At 47.2% G+C, this 17880-nt stretch overlaps 1 protein-coding gene across 3 annotated transcripts; it reads left to right on the top strand.

Moving 5' to 3' along the window:
- The first annotated feature begins 5920 nt into the window (after positions 1 to 5920).
- Positions 5921 to 17406, top strand: LOC145360792 (protein shisa-like-1a). 3 transcript variants are annotated; one of them, XM_080216239.1, is made up of 4 exons: positions 5921 to 5941; positions 9938 to 10050; positions 11978 to 12185; positions 13200 to 17406. In XM_080216239.1, exons 2-4 carry the CDS (start codon positions 9993 to 9995, stop codon positions 13378 to 13380), a joined length of 447 nt encoding a protein of 148 aa, XP_080072365.1. In that variant the 5' UTR covers positions 5921 to 5941; positions 9938 to 9992; the 3' UTR covers positions 13381 to 17406. The 3 variants fall into 3 exon arrangements, with proteins under 3 accessions (XP_080072365.1, XP_080072364.1, XP_080072362.1); XM_080216238.1 differs by lacking the exon at positions 5921 to 5941 and adding an exon at positions 6162 to 6326 and having other exon boundaries at positions 9942 to 10050; XM_080216236.1 differs by lacking the exon at positions 5921 to 5941 and adding an exon at positions 6162 to 6326.
- The last annotated feature ends 474 nt before the right edge of the window (positions 17407 to 17880 follow it).

The raw sequence follows: 17880 nt of genomic DNA, 5'->3' as shown, positions 1-17880 counted from the left end.
TAAGGGGGGGTAGTTATAGGACAGATGTCAGGGGTAGGTTCTTTACCCAGAGGGTGGTGAGGGATTGGAATGCCCTGCCTGCTGCAGTTGTAAATGCGCCTAGTTTGGGGGCGTTTAAGAGATCCGTGGATAGGTTTATGGATGGAAAGGGATTGGTTTAGGTTAGAGGGTCATTGCTTTTTACTGGTCGGCGCAACATCGTGGGCCGAAGGGCCTGTTCTGCGCTGTAATGTTCTATGTTCTATGTTAACACTAAAAGGAAGTTACTGTGAAATTCTCCTAGCTGCCACACTCCGGTACCTGTTTGGTTCAATGCACCCTAACCGCACATCTTTCAGATTGTGGGAGAAAACAGGAGCATCTGGAGGAAACCCACGCAGACATGGGGAGAAAGTGCAAGCTCCACATAGACAGTGACCCAAGCTGGGAATCGAACCCGGGTCCTGGCGCTGTGAGGCAGCAGTGCTAACCACTGTGCCACTACACCACCCACACAATGTTGAGTGGTGTGACATGAAAAGAAATTCCTCCTTAAAGTCTTTGTTGGTGACTATTGTGTATTCCTACTCACCTTGTCCTGGGCTCACCCGTCAGTGGAAATATCCCCACATTTGCTCAATTGAATCCTCCACAATTTTGAAGACCTCTGTAAGTTCACTCGAATGTTGTTGGAGCTGCATTCATCCAGGCAAGTGGAGAGTTCTCCATCACAACACCCTCGACATGACTCTACATCAATTACCAGTGAGTTCGAGCTCAGAGACCCAGTTCATCAGAGTGTGAGAATTGAAAAATTGTTTGTCTGGCCCCTGTAACAGAAAAGACAGGCTAATATTTTGACTGATTTATTATTGTCACGTGTATTAGTATACAGTGATAAGTATTGTTTCTTGACCGCTTTACAAAGCATACCGTTCATAGAGAAGGAAATGTACATTGATGACTATTTTGGTGCTGCTTCACGCTCTCGTCCAGACCTCAAAAAATTAATGAACTTCACTTCCAGCTTCTACCCCTCCATCACCAGGTCCATCTCAGATACTTTCCTTCCCATCATTGACCTTTCTGTCTCCATTTCCAATAATAGACTATCTACCAATATCCACTACAAACCCACTGATTCCCACAGCCATCTGGACTACAGCTCTCCTACATCCTGCAAGGGCTCCATCCCTTTCTCTCAACTCCAACCTCTCTGTCACAAAAGCTTTGACAAAGGGTCACCTGGACTTGAAACGTCAGCTCTTTTCTCTCTTTACAGATGCTGCCAGACCTGCTGAGATCTTCCAGTGTTTTCTGTCTTTGGGAAAGGGGAGAGTTACAATAATGCATTGACAACTGGTAAAAATGGTACGTGGAGCAATTTCACAGCAAGCGTTCATGTACAAGTTATTAATATCCCACAGAATGAGGTCCTTCTCATAACATAGCTCGATGGGCTGAATAACCTCCTTCTGCAGTGTAGGGATTCTATGGACAATAACATCTCTTTAAAGTCCCATTGTTAGCCCGTTCTCCACCTGCTGTACCTTTACCTCTGTGTTTACCACATAGGATACAGACCATCAGTTCTCTGGTATTGTATTGGGATCAAGTCTGGGGGTGAATAGCACGATGAGAGGTGGTTTCAAGCAGTTTCCTGTAACTTATTTGGAAATAATCTTGTTTTAAAAAGCTGGGAAGTAAAAATTACAAAAACTTGTTTTAAAAAGTAGATAAAAGCAGGCGGTACGGTAGCACAGTGGTTAGCCCTGTTGCTTCACAGCTCCAGGGTCCTGGGTTTGATTCCTGGCTTGGGTCACTGTCTGTGTGGAGTTTGCACATTTTCCTCATGTCTGCGTGGGTTTCCTCCGGGTGCTCCGGCTTCCTCCCACAGTCCAAAGATGTGCGGGTTAGGTTGATTGGCCATGGTAAGAAATTGCCCCTTAGTGTCCAGGGATGTGGAGGTTAGAGGGACTAGTGGGTATAATATGGGGGTAGGGCCTGGGTGGGATTGTGTTTGGTGCAGACTTGAAGGGCTTCTTTCTGCACTGTAGGATTCTATAAGTAAAGATTTTTTTGAAAAATTGAAATCCGAAAGCATTTAATAGATTTACCTCCTGTGTTGCACACAAGCTATGCAGTCAGGCCAGGATGAAACTCAGCCACTCCTGACCAATTTCTGCTCACAATTTCTGCTCAGTCTATATATTCTAAAAATATACTTCATTTAAACAATAGATTAGCATTCTGAAATGCCTCACGTGTATCAGTGTTTTGTTTTCCAGTATGTGTTGTTGAGTGCACGGGGACACTCCAGGCTCCAACAAACACCTGGGCCAGGGATAAGGCAGAACAAATTAGCCACCAGGAACCTTTGGACCAGGGATGGGGAGTATCGCACCGGGGCCTCCCCACACACCTGACTGCTGTCCAGCGACCTCTGGAGTGGAAACTGTCGGTCAGTGAGAATCAGCTGACGGTTCACATGGTTCAATAGCCACAAACTGAAGAGGATGTTGAATCCGTACAGTACGGTATCGAGCCTGCACTGACCACAATCCCACCCAGGCCCCATCCTCACAACCCTACTTATTTACCCCTGCTAATTCCCCCTGACACTAAGGGGCAATTCAGTACGGACAATCAACCTAACCCATGCGTTTTTTGGACTGTGGGAGGAAACAGGAGCACCCGGGGGAGACCTGCACAGACACCGGGAGAAATACACAATGGTCACCAACAAAGACTTTGGAATTTCTTTTCATGCCACACCACTCAACAATGTGTGGGTGGCGCAGTGGCCTCACAGCGCCAGGGACTCAGGTTCAATTCCCAGCTGGGGTCACTATCTGTGTAGAGTCTACATGTTCTCCCCATGTTTGTGTGGGTTTCCTCCGGGTGCTCTGGTTTCCTCTCACAGTCTGAAGAATGTGCAAACTCCGCACAGACAGTTACCCGAGGCCGGAATTGAACCCGGGTCTCTGGCGCTGTGCTGACCACTGTGCCACCGTGCTGCCCCAGACAGAGATCACCTGAGGTGGGTGGGTGACTGATGTCCTTGGAACTGGGGAGTTAAACAGATCGGGAGGGTGGAATGAGAGATGGTTTATCTCTAAAGGCAGTTAGAAAAAAAGGTTTAATTCAGAGATAGCTCAATATTTCCATTGCAATGCCAGTTGTTATGTCTCTTTGGTGCTCATAATGTAACAATTACTGGCACAGAACAAACAGTAAGGGACAGTGAGCTTGTATCGAAACCTTGACAGCGTGGCTTCGGATCCTGAAGTAGTTTCATTTTATGAACACAATGAACCCAGAAAAGTGGGAGGGTGTTAATTGTACACAAGATCATAGATCATAGATCATAGAACATTACAGCGCAGAACAGGCCCTTCGGCCCACGATGTTGCGCCGACCAGTTTTTTTAAAAAAAACACTGACCCACTAATCTAAACCAATCCCTTTTCGTCCATAAACCTATCCACAGGTCTCTTAAACGCCCCCAAACTAGGCGCATTTACAACTGCAGCAGGCAGGGCATTCCAATCCCTCACCACCCTCTGGGTAAAGAACCTACCCCTGACATCCGTCCTATAACTACCACCCCTTAATTTAAAGCCATGCCCCCTCGTGCTAGCATTCTCCATCCGAGGAAAAAGGCTATCACTATCCACCCTATCTAAACCTCTAATCATCTTATATGTTTCAATAAGATCCCCTCTTAGCCTCCTTCTTTCCAGCGAAAACAACCCCAAATCCCTCAGTCTCTCCTCATGTGACCTCCCCTCCATACCAGGCAACATCCTGGTAAACCTCCTCTGCACCCTCTCCAAAGCCTCCACATCCTTCCTGTAATGTGGGGACCAGAACTGCACACAGTACTCCAAGTGCGGCCGCACCAGAGTTGTGTACAGTTGCAACATGACGCTGTGACTCCTAAATTCAATCCCCCTACCAATAAACGCCAAGACACCGTATGCCTTCTTAACAACCTTATCTACTTGATTCCCAACTTTCAGGGATTTATGTACACATACACCTAGATCCCTCTGCTCCTCCACACTATTCAAAGTCCTCCCGTTAGCCCTATACTGAACACATCTGTTACTCCTACCGAAATGAATTACCTCACACTTCTCCGCATTAAACTCCATCCGCCACCTCTCGGCCCAGCTCTGCAACCTGTCTAAGTCTCCCTGCAAACTATGACACCCTTCCTCACAATCTACCACACCACCGACTTTGGTGTCATCAGCAAACTTACTAATCCACCCAACTATACCCTCATCCAGATCATTAATAAAAATTACAAACAGCAGTGGCCCCAAAACAGATCCCTGAGGCACACCACTCGTAACCGAACTCCATGACGAATATTCACCATCAACCACCACCCTCTGTCTCCTATCTGCTAGCCAATTCCTGATCCAAGTACCTAGATTACCCTCAATCCCATACATCTGCATTTTCTGCAGAAGCCCACCATGGTGAACCTTATCAAACGCCTTACTAAAATCCATATATACCACGTCAACTGCCTTACCCCTATCCACCTCTTTGGTCACTTTCTCAAAGAACTCAATAAGGTTAGTAAGGTACGACCTACCTGCTACAAAACCATGCTGACTGTCTCTAATCAATTCATTACTCTCCAAATAACTATAAATCCTATCCCTAATAATTCTTTCTAAAACCTTGCCCACAACAGAAGTAAGACTCACCGGTCTATAATTCCCGGGGAAGTCTCTGTTCCCCTTCTTAAACAATGGGACAACATTCGCTGTCCTCCAATCTTCCGGTACTATACCAGAGACCAACGATGACCTGAAGATCAGAGCCAGAGGCTCTGCAATCACCTCTCTATGACAAGAATCATAGAATAGAATCGTTACCGTGCAGAAGGAGGCCATTCGGCCCATTGTTTCTGCACCAACAACAATCCCACCCAAACCCTATCCCTGTAACCCCACATTTTAACCCTGCTAATCCCTCTAACCTATGCATCCGAGGACACTAAGGGGCAATTTATCATGGCCAATCCACCTAACCCGCACACCTTTAGACTGTGGGAGGAAATTGGAGCACCCGGAGGAAACCCACACAGACACGGGGATAACGTGCAAACTCCACACAGACAGTGGCCCAAACTGGGAGTTGAACCCAAGTCCCTGGAACTGAGAGACAGCAGTGCCAACCACTGTGCCACCACTGTGCCACCTTAAGATACCAACAGTATAACTAAATACCTGTAACTTTAGAAATTGCATCAAGCACCAAGGTCAGGAATGGGGCCAGTCCTTATTCACATGGGTGGGCTGTGATGCCCCTGCAGTCAAATAACACCTACCCTTCAGAAATGGGCAGCACAGTAGCAGAGTGGTTAGCACTAATGCTTCGGAGCACCAGGGACACGGGTTCACAGTCTGTGTGGAGTCTGCATGTTCTCCCCATGTCTGCATGGGTTTCCTCTGTATGCTCCAATTTCCTCCCACAGTCCAAAGATGTGTGGGTTAGGGTGCATTGACCTGTGCGGGCAGCACGGTGACACAGTGGTTAGCACTGCTGCTTCACAGCACCAGGGACCCGGGTTCACTGTCTGTGCAGAGTCTGCATGTTCTCCCCGTGTCTGTGTGGGTTTCCTCTGGGTGCTCCAGTTTCCTCCCACAGTGCAAAGATGTGCAGGTTAGGTGGATTGGCCGTGCTAAATTCTCCCTCAGTGTACCCGAACAGGCACCCGAGTGTGGTGAGGAGGGGATTTTCACAGTGACTTCATTGCAGTGTTAATGTAAGCCTTATTTGTGAGCAACGATAAACAGACTTAAAGAAAGGACAAGGGTTCCTGCTGTGTTGAAAGTTGACTTATTAATTCCAAGGTTGAATGTTTAGTTTGTTCAACATCAGTCCAGTGAGTAATGGACACGGGAGGAATCTGGAGAATATTTGGAGTCAGTGCAAAATGGTAAAACTCTTAAATAAAGAAGTGGGAACTCAGGCATGGTCCCCGTTGCTGGGTGAGAGTGAGAGCTGCCAAGGGACTGACTTAATGAACATGGAAATATCATTAGAACACACCTTCCCGGGAGGGAAGGCGCTGAACATCAGCCTGGTAATAAAAATAATCCTCAGTCTGAGTGTGGGTTGGAAAATGCACTGGGTTCGACCAGAGAGCGATGTGTGTACAGCCGGAGCAGACTGAGAAGTGATGAAAGCAGCCGGGGCTGGGGGTAGAGGATGTCACTGGGTTCAGCAGCTGGAGGGTAGGGAGAGCTGGTGATTCCGGGCAGTGTTAAAACTCCAGCCCAAACCAGAAGCAGCAGCCAGCTGCCTGCCAGCACCTGAAGCAGGTAAGACAGAGGAACAAGCCGGTACCTGCCACTCAATCTGCTCCATTCCCTCGGCAGCCCCTCACACCGCGAATCCGCCCAAGTTCCCATCTCAGCAGCAACTTCCTTCTGTCTAACCTGGAGATTCAGAGAGTCAGTAGTTTCATTGCAACCACAGTCTATTAACAATATCTCCAGGTTGCGATGCGTTGTCAGGGTCTGAACCCAAAAACTGCAACCCACCCCCCCCTCCCTCCTCTCCACACTAATATAACATTCAAGGTTAGAATCCCTACCGTGCAGCAGGAGGCCATTCGGCCCATCGAGTGTGCACCGACCCTCTCACACAGCATCTTACCCAGGCCCTGCCCCCCCTCACTCTATCCCCATAACCCTGATAGAGGTCTACAAGATAATGAGAGGCAGACTGGATAGTCAGGAGCTTCTCCCCAGGGTGAGAGGGTCAATTACCAGGGGGGGGGCACAGGTTTCAGGTGTGAGGGGCGAGGTTTGAAGGAGATGGACGAGGCAGAGGGTGGAGGGTGCCTGGGACTCGCTGCCGGGGGAGGGAGTGAAAGCAGATACGATAGTGAGTTTTAAGGGGCGTCTGGACAAATGAATAGGATGGGAATAGAGGGATACGGTCCCCGGAAGGGGAGGGGTTTTAGTTCAGTCAGGCAGCAAGGTCAGTACAGGCTTGGAGGGGCCGAAGGGCCTGTTCCCTTGCTGTAATTTTCTTTGTTCTTTTAACCCTACATATTTACCTTACTAACCCGTCATGAGACTCAAAGGGGCAATTTACCATGGCCAATCCGTCTAACTGGCACATCTTTGGGCTGGCACAGTGGTTAGCACTGCTGCCTCTCAGCGCCAGGGACCCGGGTTCAATTCCGGCCTCAGGTCACTGTCTGTGTGGAGTCTGCACGTTCTCCCCATGTCTGCGTGGGTTTCCTCCCACAGTGCAAAGCTGTGTGTGTGTTAGGTTTATTGGCCATGCTAAATTGCCTCTTAGTGTCGAGGGATTACCAGGGTAAATATATGAGGTTACGGGGTTAGGGCCTGGGTGGGACTGTTGACCCCACATATGAACCCTGCTAATCCCTCTAACTTACACCTCCCAGAACACTAAGGGACAATTTAACACAGCCAATCAACTTAACTCGCACATCTTTATACAGTGGGAGGAAACCGGAGCACCTGAAGGAAACCCACGCAGACACGGGGGGGATGTGCGAACTCCACACAGACAGTGACCCAAGCCAGGAATTGAATCCAGGCCGATTTGGTACAGGCCTCTTTGTAATTTTTAAATCCCATTACAATCTTTTAATAGTCTTTGGCGAACTAAATCTGCTTTCATTTGCAGGTAGCTCATTCAACCAATACATGGGCACAACCCACCCGTCCCACTCCAAACCCCCGCTATTACTCTGGTTCATTACTGGAAGCGGGTCACTGAGTTTTCACTGTTGCTGGCCTCACTGTAATTCCCTCATTGCTGCTGAATTGAATCTTATTACACTGGGAGTTTACTCTGAATAATTTAATTTTATGTCACCACAAGTTATTTTATTAGAGATCTTAGGCTGTAAATTTAGTTATAGCTTTCAAACTAAAATGATGAGAGATTTAGTCTGAATGGAAATTGTGTGAAACTCCTGTTCACATTTACAATGGAATTTACCAGTGTGAATGAAAGGAAGTCTCACCACAGTTCCAGTGGACCAGAGGCTGCTCTCCCCTTTCTCAGTGCAGGTTCAATGGGCCAAATGCTCTCGTTCTGCACTGGAGGAATTCTATTCCATCCCATCTTTCAGACTGTGGGAGGAAACCCACATGGACATGGGGAGAATGTGCAGACTCCACACAGACAGTGACCCAAGCCGGGAATCGAACCCATGCCCCTGGCTACCCATGTCCCTTTGAGGGGACAGAGCTGACTGGTGGTGAATTAACACAAGGGTCATCGCACCTCAGACTAGAGGAAATGTCTTCCTCTTTTCTTTCTCTTTGTCCTCTTTCTTTTTATTGTTTTTCACCTCACTGCCTCTCTCTGTATCTTTCTGTCTCTGTATCTCTCTCTCTATGTATATATCTCTCTGTATCTCTCTCTCTATGTATATATCTCTCTGTATCTCTCTCTCTATCTGTATCCTTCTCTATATATATCTCTGTCTGCATTTCTCTCTCTGTCTCTCTTTCTCCTTCTCTCTTTCTCTGTCTCCTTCTCTCTATCTCTGTCTCGTTCTCTCTATGCCCTCTCTCTCAGTCTCTCTCTCTCTGCATTGCCCCTCGCCTCAGAAGGCAGGGCCGTCATCAATAACCTCAGCTGGGGTGGGAGTTGAACCCATGCTGTTGCTGTCGCCCTGCATCAGCTCTGTAAAGATATCACAGTGTGAAATACACTCCCACCACAGGAGATGCTCCAGTATCATTCATTACTGGACGATGGGGTGGTGGAGAGGGGGTGTGGTGGTGTGCTATAATTGACAGGTTTACATAGGTCACTTCCTTGATAAATATTGATGTAGGAATATACAGTACAAACAATTTCCATTTACATGAATATTAAAACAAAGATAGAATACACGATTTTAAACTGGGGACTGAATTATTTCTTTAAGCCCTGATCCAATGATTCTCCAGTGTCTCACCCTATCACCTCCAGGGAAAATTATTCTCACTCCCCAAATCTAATACCATTAAAGATTAATTAGCTATGCTAAAATTATGATTGATCTGGAATTAATAGGTTAATTCAATAGCTTACACTTATGTACAACCCCCTTTTTCTCCTGAAAATTTTGATTCTTTCTGGTGTAAAGTTTTGTCGACACTATCTGCTTCTTTCAGCTAACCATTGTCTGATGGTGAACCTGAACTGTGATTATTGACAGGCTATTTGACCAGGTTAGGCATCTCAGCTAGCCTTACCCAATCTCTTCTCTCTCTCCCAACTATCTCTCCCCTCTCATCTTTCTCTTTTCTTTTTCCTTGTCCCTTTTCATTCTATTTTCACCTCACTGTCTGTCTCTGTGTCTCTCTCTGTGTCTCTCTTTTACTATGTCTGTCTCCCTCTCTCTCTCTCACTTCTTGTCTTGATCTCTCTCTATCTCTTTCTCTATCTCTCTTGCTGTCTCCCTCTCTTGTCTCTCTCTTTCTCTCTGTCTGTCTGTCTGTTTGTCTGTCTCTCTCTCTCTCTCTCTCTGTTTTTCTCATTGTCTCCCTCTCGGTCACTCTCTCTCTCAGTCTCTCTCTCTCTATCTCTCTCACTGTCTCTGGCTCTCTCTCTCAATCTCTCTCTCTGTCTTTGTCTCTCTCTCTGTTTCTCTCACTCTCTCTCTCTTAGTCTCTCTCACCGTCTCTGTCTCTTAGTGTCTCTCTCTCTTAGTGTCTCTCTCTGTCTCTGTCTCTCTCTCTTAGTCTCTCTCATTGTCTCTCTCTCTCTCTCTCTGTTTCTCTCTGTCTCTCTCTCTCTCTGTTTCTCTCTGTCTCTCTCTCTCTGTGTCTCTGTCATTCTCTCTTTTCCTTTGTGTAACTGTGCAATGGGTGGGACTGGCAGTAATTTGGGGGGATAAACAGCAGGAGGAAGGGCTATTGGACTGGAAATAAATGGTGTGCTTTGTTTTAAGGCAGAACCACCATCGTTTAGGATGCTAATTAGAGGTCCAGGTTGTGGATGCTACAATGTCACGTTTCAGCCGGCTCCAGACTGTACTGCTGCTGTGTGAGTTATTAGTAACAGGTACGTAAAGAAAGAAATTACACCGATACAGCTTTGTAAATTACTTCAGAATGTCCCAAAGTCCTTTACTGCCAATGAAGCACTTTTTAAATTGTACTCACTGCTTAATATGAGAAAAGCAACAACCGATTTTCACACAGCAAACTCTCACTAACAGCAGTGAGATAAATAACCAGATAATCTGTCTTAGTGAGATTGGTTTAGGGATAAGTGATGACGATTGTTATATTCCAGAAAACCAGTTGGTGAAGATTAGACCCTGTACACAGTTTTAGAATCTTAGAATCCCTACAGTACAGGAGGAGCCATTCAGCCCATTGAGCCTGCACTGACAACAATCCCATCCTAACCCTGTAACCCAACCCTGTACCCTGCCCATCCCCCTGACACAAAGGGGCAATTTAGCACAGCCAATCAACCCAACCTGCACATCTTTGGAGAGTGGGAGGAAACCCACACAGACACGGGGAGAATGTGCACCTCCACACAGACAGTGACCCAAGCTGGGAATCAAACGCAGGTCCCTGGCGCTATAAGGCAGCAGTGCTAACCTCTGTGCTACCTTGCCATCCCATTTTATTTTATTTACTTTTAGAGTTACACATTACAAGTGTAGGCCTCCTAACCTCCTTACTTATGGAAGGTGACTCTGCCCCCTGCTCCTCATTACTATCCACTCTCTGATGCTGGGAAGTGGGTAAGGTAAGTGCTCTGGGACAAGAAAGGAATCATTAGTAATTTCCTAAATCAGAAAGCTGTCCAAACTTGCTGTCAAAGTGGGTAAAATACCAAAGCTGGATTTTGGGGTGGCACAGTGGGTTGGCACTGCTGCCTCATAGCGCCAGGGAGGCAGGTTCGATCCCTGGCTTGGGTCACTATCTGTGTGGAATCTGCACATTCTCCCTGTGTCTGCGTGGGTTTCCTCCAGGTGCTCCGGTTTCCTCCCACAGTCCAAGATATGCGGGTTAAGAACATAAGAAATAGGAGCAGGAGTAGGCCATCTAGCCCTTCAAACCTGCCCCGCCATTCAATAAGATCGTGGCTGATCTGAAGTGGATCAGTTCCACTTTCCCACTTTCTCCCCATAACCCTTAATTCCCCTGTCTATCAAAAACCTATCTACCCGTGACTTAAATATATTTAGTGAGGCAGCCTCCACCACTTCAACGGGCAGAGAATTCCAGAGATTCACCACCCTTTGAGTGAAAAAGTTCTTCCTCAACTCTGATCTAAACTGCCCCCCCCCCCCTTATCTTGAGGCTGTGCCCTCTTGTCCTGCTGTCCTTTCTGAGCGGGAAGAATCTCTCTACCTCTACCCTATCCATCCCTTTAATTATCTTAAACGTCTCTATAAGATCCCCCCCCTCATCCTTCTAAACTCCAACAAGTACAGACCCAGTCTATTTAGTCTCTCCTCATAGTCCAACCCCCTCATCTCTGGTATCAGAGATTGATTGGCCATGTTAAATTGCCCGTAATGTCAGTGGATTAGCAGGGTAAATATGTGGGATTACGGGGATAGGGCCTGGGTGGGATTGTGATCGGTGCAGACTCGATGGGCTGAATGGCCTCCTTCTGTGCTGTAGGGATTCTATTCTATTTTTCTGTGGATTGTGCACCTGCAGTGGGGAAGGGACAATGTAGAAGAAGCGGGGAGAGAACACAATCAAGTTTTATCACTATTTCTGGGTTATCAAACTGTATTGGCCAACTATTGGCCCATTTTTCTGAAAATATTCAAGTACCTGGCTGTCTTGTTGACCTGAATGACAATTAAGAACATAGGGACAGGCCATTCAGCCCATCGGGCCTGTTCTACCAATCAATATGATCATGGCTGACTGGACGCTCCTTCCCATACCCTTCAGGTTTGTGCTGCATTGATATGAAGCATAAAATGTTCTAATCACAACCTTCTGCTGTCCAGTTTCTGCTTCTAAGTACCGAACCTGTGAGCCGTACTTGGATGCTGCAGAGATGTATCACTATGGATTCTACTGTCCGCGGCTCAACGAAGACCAGGAGCACATTTACTGCTGCCGTCACAGCCAGCAAACCCTGAAATATTGCTGCAATGAGTCTGAGTTTCAGAACACAATGATAATCAACCAGACCACCCACAAAACCAGCTCTGTGTGAGTATCAGGGTGGGACCTCTCAGAGAGCACCACTGGGTGTTGGGTGGAGAGGCCAGGGGGTGGGGTGGGGTGGGGGGGGACAGGGTAACAGTGGGGGTCGGTAAGACTGTGAATTAGCCAGTCATGGAGGTGGTGGAGGGGAGGGGGGTGGTTAGTGTATCTACAAGGGACCCTCCCAGGTTAAAGGGAAATTGGAGGGGGGTGGGGAAGGGGGGCATGTCGGGGAGAGGGGGTTTTGTGGAGGTAGCAGAGGGTGTGGGGTGGAGTGGGGGGGGGGTGGGCCGAAGGTTGTGGGGGGGATGTTGGGGGAGGGGGATGTGGGCCAGAGGGATGTGGGTGGAGGGGGTTATTGGGGGAGGGCAACGAGGGGGGAGCAGGGTGTGGGGGAGAGGGATGTGGGGCGTGAGGGGAGAGGGATGAGAGGTAGAGGGATGTGGGGGAGGGGGATGTGGGGATAAGGGAATGTGGGGGCGGGGGATTGGGGGTAGGGGGAATGGGGAAGAGAGATGTGGGGGAGGGGGATGTGGGGATGGGGAATGTGGGGGAGGGAGATGTGGGGGAGGGGGATGTGGGGATGGGGAATGTGGGGGAGGGGGATGTGGGTGGAGGGGGATGTGGGGGAGAGGGTTATGGGTCGTCTCCTTGCTTCTGTACACCAGCCAATAAGATCACAAAATGCACAAACATTCGGCCCGTCAGTATCTCCTGTTGGAAAGTGCCGGTGCTTCTGGGCAAAGGGACGAGAATCCTGAGGCACCAACACCAAATACCGTGCCTTGATTGGTGAGGCTGAGGTCAGCTGACTAAAGACAGGCTGGTCATTGGGCCTCTGTCCCTTCTAGTCGATGAACTTTGAACCAATTAGATGAGCTGAAATAGGAGAGGTTGTTTTATTGCTGTTGACTCTGTGTTTTGAAGTTGAGACAATGAGGATTTTGAATTCTGTATTCCAGTTATTCTCCTTATGAATCACTGATCTGTTTCTGTTCCCTCTCCACTTTCCCTCCACAGTCATTATGGATCTATGATTGCTGTCCTTGTGTACGGTATGTTTGTTGTGGCCCTGTTGTTGGCAGACCTGCTTCATTACTACACCCCAAGCCGACAGAACGTCCCGCAGTACAAGCCTCCCTTCCTCCTCGCCACATGCTACAATAGTGACCCTGAAAACCAAACTCCGGCACAACCCTGAGGCAAGGACCATCATCGCTGGGTCGGGGTCATTGCTGGGTCAGCGGTCATCACTGGCCAGTGGTCATTGCTGGGTCAACAGTCATCCCTGGTTAAAGATCATACTGAGTCAACAGCCATTACTCAGTCAGTGTCATTGCTAGGTCAGTGGTCATCTCTGGGTCAGAGGTCATTGCTGAGTTAATGGTCATCACTGGGTCAGGGGTCATTATTGGGTCAATGGTCATCACTGAGTCAATGGTCATCACTGGGTCAACAGTCATTACTGGGTCAGTGGTCATTGCTGGGTCAAAGGTTATTGCTGGGTCAGGGGTCATCACTGGGTCAACAGTTATCACTGGATTAAAGGTTATACTGGGTCAACAGTCATCGCTCGGTCAGTGTGTCATTGCTGAGTCAACCGCCATCACTTGGCGAACTGTCATCATTGAGTCAAAGGTCATCGCTGAGCCAATGGTCATCAGGTGGTTTGGCATTTCCTGCCAGTTAAAGACCCTTTACTCTTGGACGTGACTGGACAGCGGTTGTGTGCTGCCATTGGAATTGGGGGAAATGCTGCCACCCAAAGGAGGGAGAGAGAATTAGCAGCTTCAGTGTTACATAAGAACATAAGAAATAGGAGCAGGAGTCGGCCATCTAGCCCTTCGAGCCTGCCCCGCCATTCAATAAGATCATGGCTGATCTGTTGTGGCTCAGTTCCACATTCCCGCCCTCTCCCCATAACCCTTACAATCAAGGCTCAGTTCCTTCTCTCCGGAAAATACCCTCAGTTCCTTCTCATGGCTTGTGTTAAAACATTCGACAGAAGCATTTGAAGATGAGGAGGGAGTAGCCTCTCTTTGTTAATATTAATCCCTTACCCAACAGCACTGAAACTCATTATCTGGGCGTTATCTCCTTGATATTTATGGGAGCTTTCTGTGTATAGCTTGGCTGCTGTGTTTCCCGCAGTAACTGTAATTTTTGATTTGATTTGATTTATTATTGTCACGTGTATTAGCGTGCAGTGAAAAGTATTGCTTCTTGCATGCTTTACAGACAAAGCATACTGTTCATAGAGAAAGGGAGAGAGTGCAGAGTGTTACAGTCATAGCTAGGGTGTAGAGAAAGATCAACTTAGTGCGAGGTAGGTCCATTCAAAAGTCTGACAGCAGCAGGGAAGAAGCTGTTCTTGAGTCGGTTGGCATGTAATCTCAGACTTTTGTATCTTTTTCTTGATGGAAGAAGGTGGAAGAGAGAATGTCCGGGGTGTGTGGGGTCCTTAATTATTCTGGCTGCTTTTCCCGAGGCAGCGGGAAGTGTAGACAGAGTCAATGGAAGGGAGGCTGGTTTGTGTGATGGACTGGGCTACATTCATGATCTTTTGTAGTTCGCTTGGTAGAAACTGCTCTGGGAGGTCCTGAGGTGGGGAAGGTTGCTATAGAAATGCAACTCTTTCATTCTTTTCATGCCTCAGACTCCAGGCTGTCTGATGGCAGCAATTTTTATGAAGATAGATATCACACTACCTGCAGGGTGACTGAGGCTTGGCTAACAGACAACAGAAATGAAACAGATTCCTTTCAGCAGGGGGCATTTAGGATGTGGTGCGTGAATAATTTGTGACAGGATGTGTGCAGCGGGTTTGGGACAAAAAGCAAAACACTGAGATGCTGCAAACCTGAAATAAAAACAGAAAATGCTGGAAAAGGTTCAACAGGTCTGGCAGCGCCTGTGTGGAGACTGAAACAGAGTCAACGTTTCAGCTCCAATATAACTGCTCTTCAGGACTGAACTCGGTGTTGAAGTCGAGTCATGTGGACCTTTTGGGGTGGTACGGTGGGTTAGCACTGCTGCCTCACAGCTCCAGGGACCCGGGTTCAATTCCAGCCGTGGGTCACTGTCTGTGCAGAGTCTGCATGTTCTCTCCGTGTCTGCGTGGGTTTCCTCTGGGTGCTCCGGTTCCCTCCCACGGTCTATGATGTGAAGATGAGGTAGATTGGCCGTGCAAATTTTGAACAAGATGGCATCGGAGCGAGGTGACTTCTTGCGAGCTGTGCCCAGCGTACCTTCGAATTCTATCCTTTACTCTCATTCTACACTTCCAAAACTTTATTCTAATTCTTTTACCTTGCATTAAGTTGATCTTTCTCTACACCCTAGCGATGACTGTAACACCACGTTCTGTACTCTCTCTCCTTTCCTTCTCTATGAACAGTATGCTTTGTCTGTATAGCGCGCAAGAAACAATACTTCTCACTGTGTACACGTGACAATAATAAATCAGAAAGAAATTTCCCAAGATGTGTAGGTTAGGGGGACTAGTGGGGTAAATATATTGGGTTACAGGGATAGAGAGGTAAGATGCTGTGTTGGGGAGTCTCCGTGTGGACTCAATGGGCAGAATGTCCTCCTTCTACACAGTAGCAGGAGTTTGCTGTTTGGGGATAACCCACTGAACCGGTTCAGTTCACAAGGTTTTAATTCAGTTAGTTTCTCAGTGTGGGTGTTTTTCAGGTCAGTGTGAACACGTACTTGGAAACATCCTCTGGTATTTCACAAACTGTCAAGAGGTGCGTTTAAAATTAGATTTTTAAAATTAATTTTACTTCTTACATTTTAATGAATGTTTTGAATTCGATGAGTCAGATGTGGAGTGTGGATTTAAATCTCTCACTCGAGCAGAGAAATCCAGGCTGATATTTCCGGTGCGGTGCTGAGGGAGTGCTGTCATGCCAGAGGTGCTGTTTTCCAGGTGACACAATAAACTGAGATCCTAGCCACCCTCTCCAGTGGCTTTAAAAGATCACACAGAACTAGTTTGGAGAAGAGGGGAGTTCTCCCTGGTATCTTCACCATCATTTATCCTACAGCCAACATCACAAAGCACACATTCTCTGATCATTAGCACAACAGTGCTTTTGGGATCTTGCTCTGTGAGAACAGCCACGTTTCATACTGACAGCGGCAAATTATGTCCACGTGTGACTGTAAACCCTTTTGGGCAACACAGTGGTTAGCACTGGGTTAGCACGAGGGACCCACATTTGATTCCCGGCTTGAGTCACTGTTCTGTGCGGAGTCTGCACATTCTCTCCGTGTCTGCGTGGGTTTTATCAGGGTGCTCCAGTTTCCTCCCACAGTCTGAAAGACATGCTGGTTAGGGTGCATTGGCCATGCTAAATTCTCCCACAGTGTAACCCGAACAGGAATGTGGCAACTAGGGGATTGTCACAGTAACTTCATTGCAGTGTTAATGTAAACCTACTTGTGACGCTAATAAATAAAAACTTTGGGATATTCTAAACTCATAAAGGGAGCTGTAGAAACACAAGTCTTTGTTTCTTCCACCCTGATCTGAAGTTGCCGGCGTTGGACTGGGGTGGGCACAGTAAGAAGTCTCACAACGTTAAAGTCCAACAGGATATCTGGTAGCACGAGCTTTCGGAGCACTGTTCCTTCATCAGGTGAATCACTCACCTGATGGGTCATTCGCCTGATGAAGGGGCAGCGGTCCAAAAGCTCGTGAGGCCAAATAAAGCTGTTGGACTCTAACCTGGTGTTGTGAGGTTTCTTTGACTAATTTCTTCAAGTAATTTTCAGAGACTTGGACTAAAATAGCCCAATTTATACAGCACTGTATGACCTCAAAACTTTTCAAAATGTTTCTAATGCATAACTTGCTTCACAAGTGTACATTACATTCACCACCCATACCAGCATCCCAACCAATAACCAGCTTGTTTGTTTTTGGTGATGTTGGTTAGGAGATGATGAATATTGGCCAGGACCCTGGGAGGACTCTCTGCTCTTTTTCGAATACGCCTGTTGACCCTTTAACCTCTATCCCAAACTCCAGAGCAGACAGTCGGTACTCCAAGCTCAAGAGCAGGTCTGAAGCATGCTGCCTCTGACAGTGCAGCACTCTCTCAGTACTGCACTGGGTTATGAAGAAAGGTTAGAGAGTCAAACCAGCACCAATACTTTACATATATGTTCTGTAAATGTGATGATTATGCAGGTGAAACTACAGGATGTTTTGTATGTACTAATCACTGTTACAGATAATAGAATAAAAATACAATTTATCAGACACTTTATGTTGCTGCAGGTTCTGTGCATTTAACAGTAACAAGATTTCTTTATTTGCCTCATGATATTATCTGTAGCTGTATAAAGTATTATTCATTCAATCACTTTCAGAATAAAGATTGCTCTGGGGCAGAGATACAGAGCTGAGCAGTGAAGATGATTCCATCAGTGAAGGCAATCTGGATAAGTATATGAAGGAGAAAGGAATGGAAAGATATGCTGACAGGCTGAGATAGGTATCAAAGAATCACAAAATTGTTACATTGCAGACAGAGGCCATTCAGCCCATCTTTTTACCAGCTCTCCATCTGGATAGATACATGAGTAGGTAGGAAACAGAGGGATATGGAGACATGTAGAGGCAAGAAAATATTAGATTAGAGAGGCATCTGTGTCAGTATAGACGTGGTGGGCCGAAGGGCCTCTTCCT

The sequence above is a fragment of the Carcharhinus amblyrhynchos genome, chromosome 32 (genome assembly GCF_965287045.1).
Source record: "Carcharhinus amblyrhynchos chromosome 32, sCarAmb.v2.hapA, whole genome shotgun sequence".
Classification (NCBI taxonomy): domain Eukaryota; kingdom Metazoa; phylum Chordata; class Chondrichthyes; order Carcharhiniformes; family Carcharhinidae; genus Carcharhinus; species Carcharhinus amblyrhynchos.
Note: the sequence above shows the minus strand (reverse complement) of the source record. Positions and strands in the feature narration are given on the sequence as shown.

Excerpts from the sequence above, each read along its gene's own strand:
- LOC145360792 (XM_080216239.1), top strand. The coding sequence starts at position 9,993 with ATGTCACGTTTCAGCCGGCTCCAGACTGTACTGCTGCTGTGTGAGTTA. Across the intron at positions 10,051-11,977 it reads GTGTGAGTTATTAGTAACAG|TTTCTGCTTCTAAGTACCGA; the intron begins GTACGTAAAGAA and ends TCTGCTGTCCAG. Across the intron at positions 12,186-13,199 it reads ACCCACAAAACCAGCTCTGT|TCATTATGGATCTATGATTG; the intron begins GTGAGTATCAGG and ends TTCCCTCCACAG.